The sequence below is a fragment of the Oryzias latipes genome, chromosome 16, assembly GCF_053564925.1.
Source record: "Oryzias latipes strain Hd-rR chromosome 16, Olatipes_Hd-rR_3.1".
Classification (NCBI taxonomy): domain Eukaryota; kingdom Metazoa; phylum Chordata; class Actinopteri; order Beloniformes; family Adrianichthyidae; genus Oryzias; species Oryzias latipes.
In genome coordinates, this window is record NC_136252.1 from 19,197,022 (window position 1) to 19,212,205 (window position 15,184).

A 15,184-nucleotide genomic window follows, 5' to 3' on the forward strand; every position below is an offset into this window, starting at 1 on the left:
ATTTTACAAAGTGACTTGGACACAACAAAGTTTTAAGAGACTTTATTAGTTGTTTTTATTATACATGAAACTCACAAAACTAATGAAAACAGTTCTCTAAATGAAATAATTTAATATTGGAAAAGAAAAAGGAGAAAGTTCAACAGAAGCTCTGCATGCACGGATTAGCTGATGATATGAAAATATTTAGAATTTTATTTTTTGTATGCAAAGAAGCTGAGATTTTTAACAGAAGGAAACAAATCTAAACCAGTTATGCTAAAAATAGATGATTTGAAAAAATCTGGTATGGATATAATCACTGAAGATTTATCCCTGACTGTGTAAAGTGAACCAATGCATCTCTGCTTTGTACATTTGTACATTAATGTTTAAGAAGAAAGTATCTGTGTGTTTAATTGCAAGTCTGGTAAACACATATCTCTTTTCCCTGATTTGAAATACAACCTGTAGCCTAAAAGATCTGTGGGAGCCAAAACCATTTAAAATCGTCCAGTTACACATCACACAATCCTTACCCTCTACAATGATTCTTAAATTCAAATAAAGGAAAACGTTTTAGCTTTTATAATTAAACAGAAAACAGACTCAGAAGCCCTGCATACACAATTAAGTAATTCAAAGTATGACCTCAAACTGCTTCTTAAAGTAAGAAAAGGAAAGGCAGTATAGTCCTAAAGACAGGATTGCCATACCAGTACATGCAGAAAGAGAGTGAATAATTTCAGTGGTAGACAGTAACTGGACAGACGGATGTTCTGATTCTCTCCGTCTCTCTAGTCAAAGTTGAGCGGCTGGCCGTCAAAGTGGGTGAGCACGTGGTTCTCAAACACCTTCTGGTCGCAGTCCAGCGGGAACTGCTCGCTGCACATCGGGCAGATTTTCCAGTGGCTCTCCACGTGCTCCTCGAATTTGCTCTGGTCGTAGTTCGGCGGGAAGATGACCTCACAGAGGGGGCATCGCTTCATGTCCATGCTGGCGAGAGGAAGGAGACAGCAGAGGAGAAAGAAAATGTCACAAAACCCAGAAGCACGACCTTAAAAAGAGCTTCTGTTTGACGTGAGGTGGGTGGCCGGCTGCTTGGCTAACAAAAACTTCAAACACATCTAACAAACCAGATATGATCATGTTAAGATGTGTCAAGTTTGGATGGCATTTATAGGAGCTCAACTATTTTATTATTTTCTTTTTCCAGGTAAATGTTGATTTGATTTGAAATAAACTTCTTACTACTACTACTACTACTATCTATGCTGGTTACCTGGGGTCAAAGCAGAAGGCTGCCTGTCCATCATTCACAAATGGGCTCCGAGTTTCTGCTGCAGTGGGCTTTTCATTGGTATTAACCTAAAAGGATGGAAAAAAAAAATAAAATAAAGGAAATGTGGAAAGTTAACCCTCAAACACAAACTAATGAACTCCACAAAATGTCAAGATACTGGGTGCAGCTGCCCCGTTGCACATAAACAAGACAGCACATCATAATCCATGTTATCAAAGCTACATGCACTCTGATGTGGCTCCTGTTAAAGTATGGAACAGGAAAGACATTACTGCAAAAGTTCAGAGGGAAATCCCAGTCGGCAGCAGATGAGAGCTGTACATAAATGCTCCAATTATCCTTTTGAAATCGTACAGTTTCTGTCAGACACCATCAGCCATCTTGAACTGCATGTGTTAGACTCGCACAGTCCTTTGAGAGACGACTCTTCTAGATGTTTCTGACATAATAATTGTCTTTTGAATGTTAAGGAACTTTTTTTTCCAACATGAATTAATGGTCAATGGAAAAAATGCACACATCACTAATATAGTCTTATTTAATGACATAAAACTGCATTGATTTTGGAAAAATTTGAGGTTTCTGTTGGTTGGCTAAACACTGACTCGTCACTTTTTTTTTCTTATGTAAGCATCTTAGCAAGCACTGGGTTCAGAGGGTCCCAGCTGATTTGAAAGGATTAGATTGTAGCCGTGGATGCTTACATTGTTGTTTTCCTCCGACTCTTTATGGCCCTCAGGCCGGCTGGGGTTGCGGGTGGGTTGGATGCACACCACGTTGCTGTCCCAGGAGGGAGGGCCCACGGGTGGGAGCCTGAGCTGCTCGTTGGAGAACTCCTCTTCCGTCTCGTCTGCAAGGAGATGGGTTAGGAGCAACGCTTTCATAAACAACCGTCAATGCAGCTCGTGTCGCTTTTGGCTCACCTTTTGAATCCAAGATGGAATACGGGTTCCCAAAGTGCAGCTTGCTGGGGCTCTGAGAAACCAGCAGAGGGGTGGGGGTGTCCTGGGTGTAAGGAACAGGGTACTGCAGGAACAGAGGCACGCTAGTCTGGAGCTCCTCCAGACTGCTTTTCTCCTTTGCCCCCTGTTCTCCTTTTCTACTGCTACCACTTTGTGCCTCCTGAGTAACAAACAGTAGAAGTGGTTAAAAATCCTTCCTGTATTCCTTCTCTGATTTTCAATTTAAATGTACATTTGCCAGTTATTTTCATTCAAGTGACATTGTACAGAGAAAGTGAGGGTTTCAGGGTCTAACTGTGAAAAACGCACCACTTCTTCCCGTTTAAACCAGAGTTTACTTAAAAAAATAATCATCGGAACACAAAAGGTGCCTCCCTGACCTATAGGAAACCACATTCCCACATCATTTCAACTTTGGTGGTTTTACAAACCAGGAAAAAAAACGTGTCTGCTTGTCAAAGCAGAGCTTTATGTCCTGTCAAAATAAAAACTTTAATTAATGACAATTCCATTAAAAAAAGGATCTCTACTCTATTTTGAAGGAGACAGTTCCCAGTTTTATTGTCACTTGCTGACACCAAGATCATTTACAGTCTAGACCTCTAATTGGACGATGCAGCTCTTCTGAAATAATCTTAAAGGACCACTTGAGGTACGTGACAACCCAACTTATGCCAGGAATAGTTGAATGAAAAAAAAAGGACTTCATTTACTTTGCATCTACAATTAGAGACATTCTGAACACAGACCAGATTGAAAGTGGGGAGATGGCAGGAGCAAGGCGCATTTTGGGGAATTTTTATGGAGCCAGAACTTTGTAAAACAGAAAATTAAAGCCGCCACTAACCATCTCCAGTTTTTCCTTCTCCTTCAGAATCAGCCCGAGTGTGTCCTTCAATTCTTTCAGCTCTCGTCCCTTCTCAGCTACCTGACTCTGAAGGAAACAGAAGACGTTAAAACTACAAAAAACAAAATAAACTTTTTATTCATATACTTTTATTAAGTGCTGCTGATTTAAAAAATGTGTTACGAATGTAGTCAGCCCTCAGTGAGACGATAATTGATTGCGGCCATAAAAGCTTTCCTTTTGCAGAGTTCTGATTTACGTGCGACACAGCTCAAAGCAAAACAACCTGTTTGAATTCCTCAGAGACACTAAGCAAATATCCGTCCGACCCGAGCCAAGCACAGCATTAGCCGGGCCGGACGACAGAAGACTCCTCCGAGCCGAGCTTTGGTCGTCTCCAGAGCTTGACATAAATAGCAATAAACTGTCGTCTAACAGAGAGGCCCGCTCATAAACCACACTGTCAGAGCCACTGTCTTCGAAGAGGGAGATAGCATCGAATCCTTGATCTTTGAGCTAGACCAGCTACACTCCGCTCAGAAAGGTTCGAGGACGGTGCTGCTTTGAAGACAGCGAAATACAGCCGACAGTCTGAGTGGAGCTTAGCGTCTGTATTTCAGCCACACTGACCTTGTAACGATCTTCTTCTGCTGCCAGCTGCAATTTCAGGTTCTCGTTGATCTTCAGCTGCTCCTTAAATTTCGCCTCCATCTTAGCCAGTTCATCAACAAACATGCAACTACGCTCCTTTTCCTCCTATTTAAGAACAAACAGTGGCCCCCCTCGTCATTTTTTTCCTCTTACATTTGAGCTCTAGATGATCATAATGTGTTGAGCAAACATGACCGGAAACCAAACGTTTTCTTACCATCAGCATCTGCTTGTATTTCCTGTACTTGTCATTCCTGTCAGACGCCTCTCTGCTGATGCCTTTCAGCTTCTCTTGGATGATTGCTTCCAGCATGGGATCAGCAGAACCTGGACTTCCTGTGGAGACACAGGAGGGGGGGAGGGGGGGGGATCAAGACATATAAAGCACCCAGTGTCTGCTTATCTACATAACTAGATCAAACACAAACATGATACATAAACATTTGTTGCATAAAAATAATAAAAAACTTCCCTAATGCTGATTTATTCATTAATTTTTTTAACTCAAAAACCAAGAAGCATGGTTGTAGAATACAATATTGATTTGAAAATCTATTTCTTTATTTCTGCCGACTGGAGGAAAGTCAGCAGCTGCTCTCTGGTGCAGAATCATAAGGATAAAGCTAGCAAGATTTTCAAACTCTTTGACTCTCATTAACTACTGTAAATATGAATATTGTGAATGTAAAAGAATCTGCCAAAATTACTGAAATGCAATCAATCCTGAGTTTAGCTTAAAACAAGGAAAAACAAGGAGTTAGGCTAATTCCAACTACGCTGTGTCAACATGTGTGTTAAGACATCAGACCTGGAACTGATGTGTCTGGACTTCCTGTTGCAAGAACCATGGGAACATCTTGTGCTGAGATTTTCTTTGGCTCCTAAACGGACAAATACAATTTTGGGAATCAGCATAAAACCTTTGAAGGAAAATGTCTCAACTGAATCTTGGTACAGAAGCTTGATCCAAAATAGTATTTTCTTTACATGAAAATCTGCCTGATGTTCAGCAGAACCTACCCCTTGCTGGTCAGACAGTTTAAGCACTTGCTTCTGCAGTCTCTGGCATTCCTTGTATTTGTCCTTGTAGTGCTCTGCGGCCATGTGCAGCCGCAGCTTTAAGTCCTCCACCTCTCTCTGCAGCTCCGCTGCCACAGCCAGGTCTGCCGCAGCTTCTCCTTCTTCTTTGGCCTTTGCATGGGAAACAGGACGAGGAAAACAGGATCAGAACCTTGACGGGACAGTTCTGATCCATGTAAAAACTACTCAATGAAATGGTTATTTTTTTGTCCTCTAAAGAAACTGGAATATTAAAGAGACTCAAAGATGTCTGAAGTTGAGTCATAGCAACTGGCCTGGAGACTCAAACATGTCATCATTTATTATTGTAATCATTAGAAAGTCCATGTGACGTGTTACTCCAGCCTTACAAGGTATAAGAACACCTATCTTGTGTTAGATTACAAGGTTTTTAAAGAGTTAAATATAACTGTTATGTATGCAAACCTTTGGTTTATTGATCAGTTTTTATTCGTTAGCAAAAAATAAAAAATTAACTTTTTTTGTCAAAAAAAAAGGTTAACACTTCAGAAACCTTTTTTCAAAACAGGCATTTTTTTTCTTCTATTTATCTGCTAGTAAATAAATTTGTTTCATTTGTAAGGGACTCCTCTGATGCTTTTATTAACCTTGTCAGATGAAAATGTACTGTTTTCAGTCATTAATTCACACAACACAACAAACCACCATAAACTGCTGTAGCTGCAGGCAACAAACAGCACCAGGCTGCTAATATGACACATAAACTGTTCAAAAGGACCCAACAGATACACAGATAAATAACAGCACTGTCCCCATCTCCTTCCTTGATGTTACCCATTAGCTCCTTCACCAAGTTGTTTTCTCTTAACCTTTAGGCCAAATGAGCAGAAAACTGTAAAAAGTAAGTAACAGCGGAAGCATCAGCTCTCTAAGTAATGTCCGTTTGTATCGCTTAGATAATTAGCAAGTCAAAGGTTTTTTAGCTGCAGGTGTTGATGCTACATATTTTTGAAATGCTTAACAGCTAAAGATTTCAAGATAACCAAAACACATAGCTGATGTATTTTCATTTACTTTTGCTTATTAGTTGTTTTTTTTGGGTTTAACAAAGAATTTGGCAGACTAAGAACTGCTGTCATGTGACACGAATGATCAGTCAAAAGTAACTTCATGGTCCTCGCTAGAATTTGATTTTAAAAAAAAAACATTTAATTTTCCAGAAAATGCAGCAGGTAATACTAAGTAAATATTTCCAATTGTTAAAGAATCCTGAATCTTATCTATATTCTGTTGCTTCGTTTGTGTGAAGTTAGCTTCAAAGCTTCAAACTCTTTGACCTTCGTCCTCACCGCTTCCTGTTTGGCCTCTGCCTTCAACTGCTCCACCTGGGCCTCCAGGTGGACGCACTGCGACTGAGCGTCAGCTTTGGCCTGGCGGAGGGCATCTGCCTCCAGCTTCATCTGGTACAGTTCAGACATGGTGCGGTCACGTGCGCTGGACGCGTCTCTTAATTCAGCCGCCAACAAAGACGACTGCTGCTGTGTGGCCTGGAGCTGCTCCTCTTTCTGTCGAAGCTGCTCCTTCAGAGCCTTCATTTCACCCTGGAAAAGCCATAAGGTGAAGTGTTTTCACATCTATTAAATATAAACGATTATTATACATGTGCGTACATTTTAAGGACAGAATAATTCATACCAAGGGGGTAACTCTGGCCAGGATGTCCCTGTGCTGTTTCTCCTTCTCTGTGAGGCATGCCTGCAAGCGTCCCACCTCCTCTTTAAACTGAGCTATGGTGTTTTCCTTGTTCACATCTACAGACTTCAGCATCTGCATCTCTGCACTCAGCTTAGTGTTCTCCAGCTCCCGGTTCTTCAGGTGAATCTGGTGCAAACATGGAAAAGTGAGCACAAACTCAAAAGATGCAGCAAATCACAAGCAAAGTTGAGTTACACAACTGTTGCTTTTGGACTTTTAAAGAATTTCACATCTAGATAAAACCGTTAGACTAAGCGAGGCATGATCTCAATTACAGAAGACTCGGATAGCCCCATAATGTTCTCCTCTCGCAACAAGCCCGGCACGATGGCACAAGTTAAATTAGATATGGGTTTCTGGCTGCTTTTCTGTGGCGAGGCACTCCCACTTCCTGTGTAGTGGCCACCGCAACACAGACACACGAAAACGATACAAACCAAGGAAAGCTATGCGGACACTAAATTGCTCTACGGGGGGTTTGTGGAATAACTGTGTCAGCGTAAAAAGACATGAAAAAGAAGAGTAACTCAACGTTCTAAATGTAATTATTTTAGCCAAGGGAAAACTTTGTGACAAAATTCATATAATATAAGCGGTTGTTAGCATCTTATTAAGAAAATATTGCATCAAAATGACAGACTAAAGCCTGACTACCCTTTTACTTTATTCTTTAAGGGACACTGTGTCTTATTTAGGGTTTAAAATTAAAATCGTGTTTCAAATGCAAGTGAATTTGGACTGTAACGAAGGAAAAATGTCTTAAAAATAATAATAAATTACCTTGTAAAGCTCCTTCTCATCTTTCTCGTTCTTTAGGTGAATTTCAAGAGCCTCCTTCTCTGTTGTGAGTTTCTTCACTTTATCTTTAAGGCTATAAGAGATGGCAAAAAATATGTCACAATCTGTAACAACTATGCAAGAAGGCAAAAATACAAAACAAAACAAAAACCCCCCAAGGCTGTACTTTACCCGTCTAACTCAGTTTCCTTTTGAAGGCCTTTCTGAGTGACCCCAATGAGATCTTCCTCTAACTGTACAATTCTAGCTGTGGCCTCCTCCAGTCTCCTCTTGACCTCCTCTTTCTCCTCCAGCAGGGCTTGGGAAGAATGCTGCACTTCCTGGAAGAAAAAGAACCGCAATAAAGTTGGAGAAATGCTTTAAAATCATTTCTAATTGCTAAAACAAACAATAGTGTGGAACCACAAATTGGGTTTGGACTTAAACAGATTTAGGAACACAATTTAGGAAGTACTAAGTAATCCCTGCTTTAAGGTAGGTAGTTAAGTTTTGTATTTATATCTTTGATTCTAAGTTAAGTGAGTCAAAATCACTAATAAGAGCTGGAAAAAAGTGTACTTTGAAGATTAAATCAAATGTTTGGTATTTGTTTATGTGAAGAATGTTGGAGTCCCCAGATTCACACAACATAAAACATTCCTATAAAGTATATTCATAAAATTAGCACCCTTCAGAAAAATCCCTAATGATATTTTCATCTCCAAAACTTTTAAAGAGATAGATTTATGGCCGCCAAAGACGAGATGAATTATTAAAACTTAATGTTATGCTATAAAAAAAACAGGATTTTATGTTGCTGGTTTATTTCTCAGTGATTTATTTGTTTATTGCCTAATAAGGGCAGACTTCTTCGCATGGCTCGACTGCTTCACTAGGGGGAGCTAGGCGACTAACAAACCAAAAAAAAAAAAAAGGGTTTGAATGTCAAAAAAAACAAAACAACAAAAGACCACTGACCTTTTTTTTTACATGGGCTCCTAGTTTAACACAGAGAAACATTTGTCTCCATTTGAGTTGTGGAGCACATGGCTTCTTAAAAACATGACTGCTTACTTGGTTCTCTCTTCTCAGCTGGGTGCAGGTCTCCTTCTGTTGTTCACACTCCTTCTGCAGGGCTTCCATCTCAGCTTGCAGTTGCTCTTTCTCCTGCTCAAGGACAGCCATGTTTTTGAGGAGCTCATCTTTCTCTCGCTGTGCTTCTTCCACCTTTTGCTAATCGAAACACAAAAGAAACACACAGTGTTCACGTTGTTTACAGATTTTGTTCTGGCAAAGAATTCCCTAGCGACGGTGCCATACCTCAAGGAAGCTGGCTTTGGTGGTGACTACAAGGATGTCCGAGTTGCATTCGTCCTCCACTGTCAGCAGCTCGTCCTCTGTGGGGCTGCTGGCGCGGAACAGGAACGGCGTGCTTGCGCCACGGATCTCACCTTTGTGGGTCACGTAACAAAACTGGTAGAACTCGCCGTCGTCGTTTGGCACATAGTATCCTAAAAGGAGAATTAGGATTCAGTGAGGGACATTCAACTACATTCCGAAAGTCAGCCCAGCCCACACTGCACATGTGTGTGAAAGTAATGTAATATGTGCATTTCATGCAACTTTTCCTTCCTGTTGAGAGAGTTCTATTAAAAGAACAGCTTAAAGGCAGCTGCCACTCAGACGTGAGTGTATGACATGACCTTTGAACCTTTAGCCTACTAAAATGTTAAAAAATCTCTGTTTGGCTGTCCTGCATACAGTTATTACAGGGTGTGAGATTCATGGCAAACTATGGATGATCGAACCTTGAAAGACCACGGTTCGGTTGACTGCAGTTCCCTCCACATGGTTCTCGGGGAGAGGAGACCACAAGAATGTATAATAGTCCCTCGCCGTGCTCCAACCAACCTGTAAGACATTTACGAACTTTACCTCACCAAAACTCACTTACTACATCAACATGAGATAAAACGAACAAATAAAGTTTGCTACAAAAAAAAAAAAATCATGTGGCAAAATTACAGCAACAAGTCGCTTCCTACCGGAAGAGGGAAATAGGTGAAAATTTTATACACGGGCAACTTGAAAATGTAAGCCCAAAATGTAATTATAAGTATTTTATGTGTTGTTAAGTGATGTTTCGTGAGGGGGTGGAGTGCAGAAAACACATCCATAACTTCAGACCAATGCCATAAAACTGTCAAACTAAATCAGAGTCACATTGGACTGGCTGGTTTTTGGTGCACACACGACTTCACGACAAGGCCAGTTCAAAGAGTTTTTAACACCCACAATCCATATTAAAACATTTAAATATTCCTCAAAACAACTTCCATGAGATGGTGAAGAGCAGGAATAGGACGACTTAATGCGCTCAGCCTGCTTACAACATCTGATTTCCTCACCTGTGTGCAAACAGCCTGCAGCTACAAGCCTGTGAGTTTTCCTCAGAGCCAGAGATAGAAAGCTCTTGTGCCTTCAAAACCCCCAATGTCAAACAGCAAAGTCCCAGCTCCCAGCAGTTAAGAACAGGAAGCAATTAAAACATGTGCCTAGTTAGGGAGTGTCATTACTGAAGGCTAGCCCTTACCAGCATACTCATTAGAGGCCGAGGTAATGCTGCGTGAAAACTGAGAGGAACTTAAAGCAGACTGGTATGTGAGTAAATAAGAAAGAGAGAGGACTAGCCTAAAAAGAAGGAAAAAATAGGATAGATGTTGAGAAGAAAAAGCCAAGGGGCAAAACTACGGTAGTTCTGTGACTAGATGACTACAAAAAGTTTCAGGGGTCCATGGAGAAAGCTGGGGAGAAAAAAGAAGTGAGTTGGATTAATGTGGCAGGAGGTTGTGCATTGTCCATGTGCCAGTCAGCCCATATAAACTCAAGAATGAGTTGTTCATGAATCACAGAGGCTGTGATCGGAAAAGTGCCGTTTCCTGGTGCCTTTGATTCATATGCTTAACCAGATCCGTCCGAAAGGCCAGATTTGAGTGTTTTACTGCTTTTATGTTTTTTTCAGCCAAACTGAAAACCTTCCAATCAACAGTCTTGTGGCACAGCATCTCACAGTTTGGTAAATCGGTCTTTAATGAAGTTTAACTTTTTTTAAGGTGCAGACAAAAATCTGTCTCTTATCTAATTTTGTAAAAATCTTTTCATATTTGAAATTACAAAGGTAATCATTTCTTGACAATTTTATATTTTGATCCTCTCCGTTGTCCTGCATTATCTACTAGCTGTTGTATCAGTTATTGCCAGTCTTGCTAAGGTGTCACACTTCAGAACAGGACACATCTTAATCTTACCAAATATACACCAATTACCAAATCAGATTAAAATGATGAACCAAGAACATAGGCACAACATGAAAAATATATCAAACAGGATAAGATTTTTATGATCAATGTCCGAATAAACAGCTTTTCTGTGTATTTTATGCCATTCCAGATAAGAGACGCAGAGAAAACTAGAAAATGTAAGATTGTCTACTGTGTTTCATTTAAAACAGACAATTATATCTTGAAAATAAGACTTTTTTCTTCAGCAAAGCAAACATGTCAATAAGTATACATTTAAATATAATAATAATCCCTTTATTATATATGTGTCTATGTAAAATCAGTGAAATAAGTCTTTTTTAAAACAATGGTTGAATTTTTTGGTAAAGGTTCAACAAAAAAGATCGGACAGAAAGGATTAAACTCAAAGTCAGACTAATCTCATTTTCCCCCTTTAACTAATCCTTAAAATAGAATAAAAATAACAAATCTCACTTTTATAGGGTTAGAAGTTTTTTTCACGATCAGGGAAAAGCCCTGCCAAGGTATGGCTCCTGGTTATAAATGGATAATTAAGAGTGATTCTTTAACATCTACATTAATATAAGAAGGAAATGATAAACTCTTCAACGTGTTATTTTATGTGATCAAATTCTAAAAGACAATTTAATCATTCAAACCAAATAACCCACTTTTATGGATCAGTAGTTCCATGGACACATATTTAACGTAAGCAGTACAACTGAGCAGACAGCAGCGCTAACAGATGTTTTATTCTTTGTGTTGCCAGTGTCAACGTTTATCTTATCTACAGTTCATAAAACCATGTTTTTTAGAGGAGTTTTGCTACACTTCAGCTGTGGCTGAAATGAATAACTGCCACTATAATGGATTGAATACGCTCCTATAATGAGATCCATATGGGACACTGACATAGTGTGGCTAAAATGCCTTCCTGCCTCAGTCAAAACCTGTTTTGAAATATGTGACATATAATAGACAAACTGAAAGTATCTCAACTATTCTGATGTCTGTACTATAGCAGCCACACTTTGAAGCAAGATTCTGATCTTTGCTGTCATATGCTATAATGCTTTCATGTTCAAGTTATAGCTAAGTACTAGTGATGCCATAGAAACTCCCCTTTTCATGACCCGTTAGATGTCATACAGTATCAACCAATACAACATTACAAACACACTGTGTTTAAATACTGATGAAAAAGACATTTATTTACCTTAAATATGCCAACCCAGTCCTTTGGATGTGGTATGATAAACTGCGTCAGGGTGTAGTGACACTCCAGAGCTGCGTGGGGCAGATAACTCTTCCCAACATTTTGGAAGACCACGTGGGCAAAATTTGATGTGTCCATGTTGTTGCTCAATGAAGTTCTATCCAAGATCAGTGCCATTAATCATTCAGCAGTTGCTTAAAAAGAAAAAACATTGAATATAAACATTTTATTTTCAAATGCATAGCTGAAAAGAATCAAATGCCTTTGAAATGAACTATAGATCTGTTATTCAAAAAGAAGAAACTACGTATATGAAATCTTCAAAAACAGTTTTAAAATGTCCATGTTTAAATGCTAGATTTAAAAAAATTAAGTGATTGCGTATCATTTAACAAACTAAGACCTGGGGTCTACATGCCTGGACATCACATTTTGGGTTATTTTACCACAATAGGTAATTCAGCTTAACTGGAGTCATGTGACTACATGTTCGGAGGGTTAGCTAAAATTTTAATTGGGTCTTAAAATGTTAAAAATGTTTAGGTAATGACTAATAACTAATGCCTTGCAAGATCTTGGAGATCATGATGCAAAAAAATCAGTGATCACCTGTACTTATGACATGTATTTGACGTCCCCACTGAAGACAGTGGATTTGTTTAGGATGACCTCCACACAACAATTTCAGTTTGTCATTCACAGTTTTTCTACACAAAAGTTTATTCAACTTGGGAATTTGAGCACAATTCATTTTAAATGTATATCTGTCTGTGCTTGATATATATAGTTGCATTGTTTTAGCATATCAATTTGTATCTAATTTAACCCTTTTGTGTCATTTATTGACTTTCCTATGGTCAGAATGCAAATAGTGACCACATTTCAGACACACATGAGTATTTACAACTCTAACTTGTCCATAAAACAGTGTATTCACTGTTTAATGACTCAGTTGAAATGAATCATTTCCCCATCAGTAAAAAAAACAATTTTCTTTAAGGAAATGTAAAAAAAACAGGTCTGCAGGCTAAGCAGTAAGCTACAAGTCCAGTTGTTAAATAGTAAAGTAAATATCATTTTAACTGGTTAACAATACAAAAAAAGTAAATAAATAAAAAAACAACACTCAGGATATTTATTTAGCTGTTGCTTAAAAAAAAAAAAAGAAAAAAAAAAGGGGGGGGGTTCCATCTTGACTTCAGGGGGGTATTCCAGGAAGCACGTTTAAACTACCCTGACCTGACTTTAACCCTGAACTCTGGCTGAAATCCGCCTGAACTTGCTCACTCTGGGTATGTCGGTTCCAAAAGACCGGATATGAGTAATCGTAATCACGCTCGACTTGGTAACCCTGGGTTAATGCACGTGCACGCCGAGTACATAAAGACATTCTCAATGGATCGCTGATTTCCAGAGTCACCATGGAAACGAGTGGAGAACAAAAGAGAGCGCTATACTTTAGTGAGACGGAGTCTGAGATTTTAAAGATGGCGTATGAAGATTATACGTCCATCAATAAAGTAATACAGCGGCATCATCAGCAAAAAAAAGAGTTTCTGCTTGGAGACAAAGAACGGACAAAGTAAACGCACGAGTTTCTATCTCATTTCTATTTTCATTGTGATGCATATACATTGTATAAATTATCCAACTTAAATGAATTAATTCAATTGGTAACAACTCAATATTTTTTTCACAACTCAAATTTACATATTTATCAAACTAAATGTCATATTACTCCAATTCAATTACCGTACATGTTTTTTCATCTTAATTTATTGTACTTCTTGAACTCTCATATGTCTAAGTTTGAGCCTGCAGATATACTCATTTTTATAACAATAAAATGATTAAAACAAAATGGATCATCAATTTGAAAAGTAATGACATTTACCACACCTCCGAGTTAACATTAAGTTAACTAAGAAGTAGGGCTGCTAAAAAAACTCATCATCCTCTCCCTCCCTCTCATTCATGGTGCAGAAAGAATTCAACATAACAGGATAAAATAACTCAGCAAAACACAGTAAAACAGTCCCCCACAATTCCTTGCGATGCCGGCCTAACAGCTACACCAAAGTTACACCTACTTAATTGAATTAATTTGAATGAAAGTAAAATAACTGTCTGATAACTACGTGTTATTTTTAAGCAGACTTAACTACAAAAAAAAGAACTATCTTAACTGAAGCAAACAATTAAGTTAGATCAAAGTAAAAAAGTTTATCTTTAAACATCTATACATGGTCTTGTCAGCCTCTCATGGTGGAAAATGTATTATCTGAGCTTCTTCATCCACTCATCTTGAAATGGACACGTCATGCTCCTTCACCTCTCTGAAAACAAACTAACCTTCAACTAAACCTGCTCCAGACCAGGTTATGTTCAGAGCATGAGTTGCTGGCACCTTGACATACCCTGAAACATACCTCTGTTTTTGGCACCGAAAGCTGAGGTTATCCGCTTCCTTAGCCTCAAACTTACCGTGGTAACAAACATAACCTGCTTTCTGGAATACCCCCCCTTAGGACTTCATCGTGATAAGGCCTGAAAACAAGTCAAAAACTGACAAAATATGTATTACCTTTTTTTAATTACATTCTAACTGACCTAATTTGACTTTTTTTAAATACGATAGTAACAAGTCAATCATTGCCAAGAAAGTTCTGGAGGAGGCCTAGTGATCAAAGGCTGATCTATCTACTAACGAAGCTATTTAGCTAGTTAGCATTAGCCACGCTCTTCAAGATATACATAACGCTAACGCTTTTAAAAAAGTAATGTAGCACACACCTTTTTCAGCTTAACATTTTAAATGTAAATCATGTCAAAAGCTGAGCTTTATAAACGTGGATCAAACCGTTTCAGTTGGCAGAAAATAACATTAGCTCATAGCTGGAGGGGGGACAAGGTTATTGTTGCTAGTATGACAGTTCGCAACTGCGTTTTTTCGAAAAACTTCTAAATATACATTAAAAAAGATAGGAGGAAAACGTTTACTAACATTAAGAAAATAAGTCTTTAGTATTTTACCTTGCTGACATTCTGAAGCCCAGCGGAAATCCAAATGATTAGAAGAAACTATTGTTGACGCAGTTCAGTGCTTTCCCTGGGTCTTCTTCCGGGAATAACAACAACATTACGTCATTTCCGAAAAAGGTTTTGGATTGACAGACAACTTTTTATTTACCAATATAGGGGTTATTTATAAAAAAATTATGTTCAGTATACTTTTAATAAAGACAGCAATTAAAATGGTAATGTGAATAGCAGTGGGAAATTTTATACAAACACTAGTAATGTATGAGTGCAGTTTATTAGTGACTGCCTTTTAGGTACTATCTCTGGTAA

At 38.7% G+C, this 15,184-nt stretch overlaps 1 protein-coding gene across 6 annotated transcripts; it reads right to left on the minus strand.

Moving 5' to 3' along the window:
- Positions 1 to 27: 27 nt before the first annotated feature.
- Positions 28 to 15,157, minus strand: tax1bp1b (Tax1 (human T-cell leukemia virus type I) binding protein 1b). Of its 6 annotated transcripts, none has more exons than XM_004077825.5 (18): positions 14,867 to 15,157; positions 11,834 to 12,027; positions 9,124 to 9,226; positions 8,636 to 8,826; positions 8,390 to 8,548; positions 7,508 to 7,656; positions 7,319 to 7,409; positions 6,479 to 6,664; positions 6,133 to 6,384; positions 4,763 to 4,933; positions 4,551 to 4,623; positions 3,960 to 4,078; positions 3,722 to 3,847; positions 3,092 to 3,178; positions 2,206 to 2,404; positions 1,987 to 2,132; positions 1,262 to 1,347; positions 28 to 975 (listed from the first exon to the last, which is right to left on the minus strand). In XM_004077825.5, the coding sequence occupies exons 2-18, from the start codon at positions 12,008 to 12,010 to the stop codon at positions 777 to 779; spliced, it is 2,514 nt and encodes an 837-aa protein (XP_004077873.1). In that variant the 5' UTR covers positions 12,011 to 12,027; positions 14,867 to 15,157; the 3' UTR covers positions 28 to 776. The 6 variants fall into 6 exon arrangements, with proteins under 6 accessions (XP_004077873.1, XP_078788919.1, XP_078788921.1 ...); XM_078932793.1 differs by having other exon boundaries at positions 6,121 to 6,384; positions 14,867 to 14,997; XM_078932795.1 differs by lacking the exon at positions 14,867 to 15,157 and adding an exon at positions 14,318 to 14,398.
- Between the last annotated feature and the right edge of the window lie 27 nt (positions 15,158 to 15,184).

Excerpts from the sequence above, each read along its gene's own strand:
- tax1bp1b (XM_078932793.1), bottom strand. The coding sequence starts at position 12,010 with ATGGCACTGATCTTGGATAGAACTTCATTGAGCAACAACATGGACACA. Across the intron at positions 7,657-8,389 it reads AGCTGAGAAGAGAGAACCAA|GAAGTGCAGCATTCTTCCCA; the intron begins GTAAGCAGTCAT and ends TTTTTCTTCCAG. Across the intron at positions 7,410-7,507 it reads AAGGAAACTGAGTTAGACGG|CCTTAAAGATAAAGTGAAGA; the intron begins GTAAAGTACAGC and ends CATCTCTTATAG.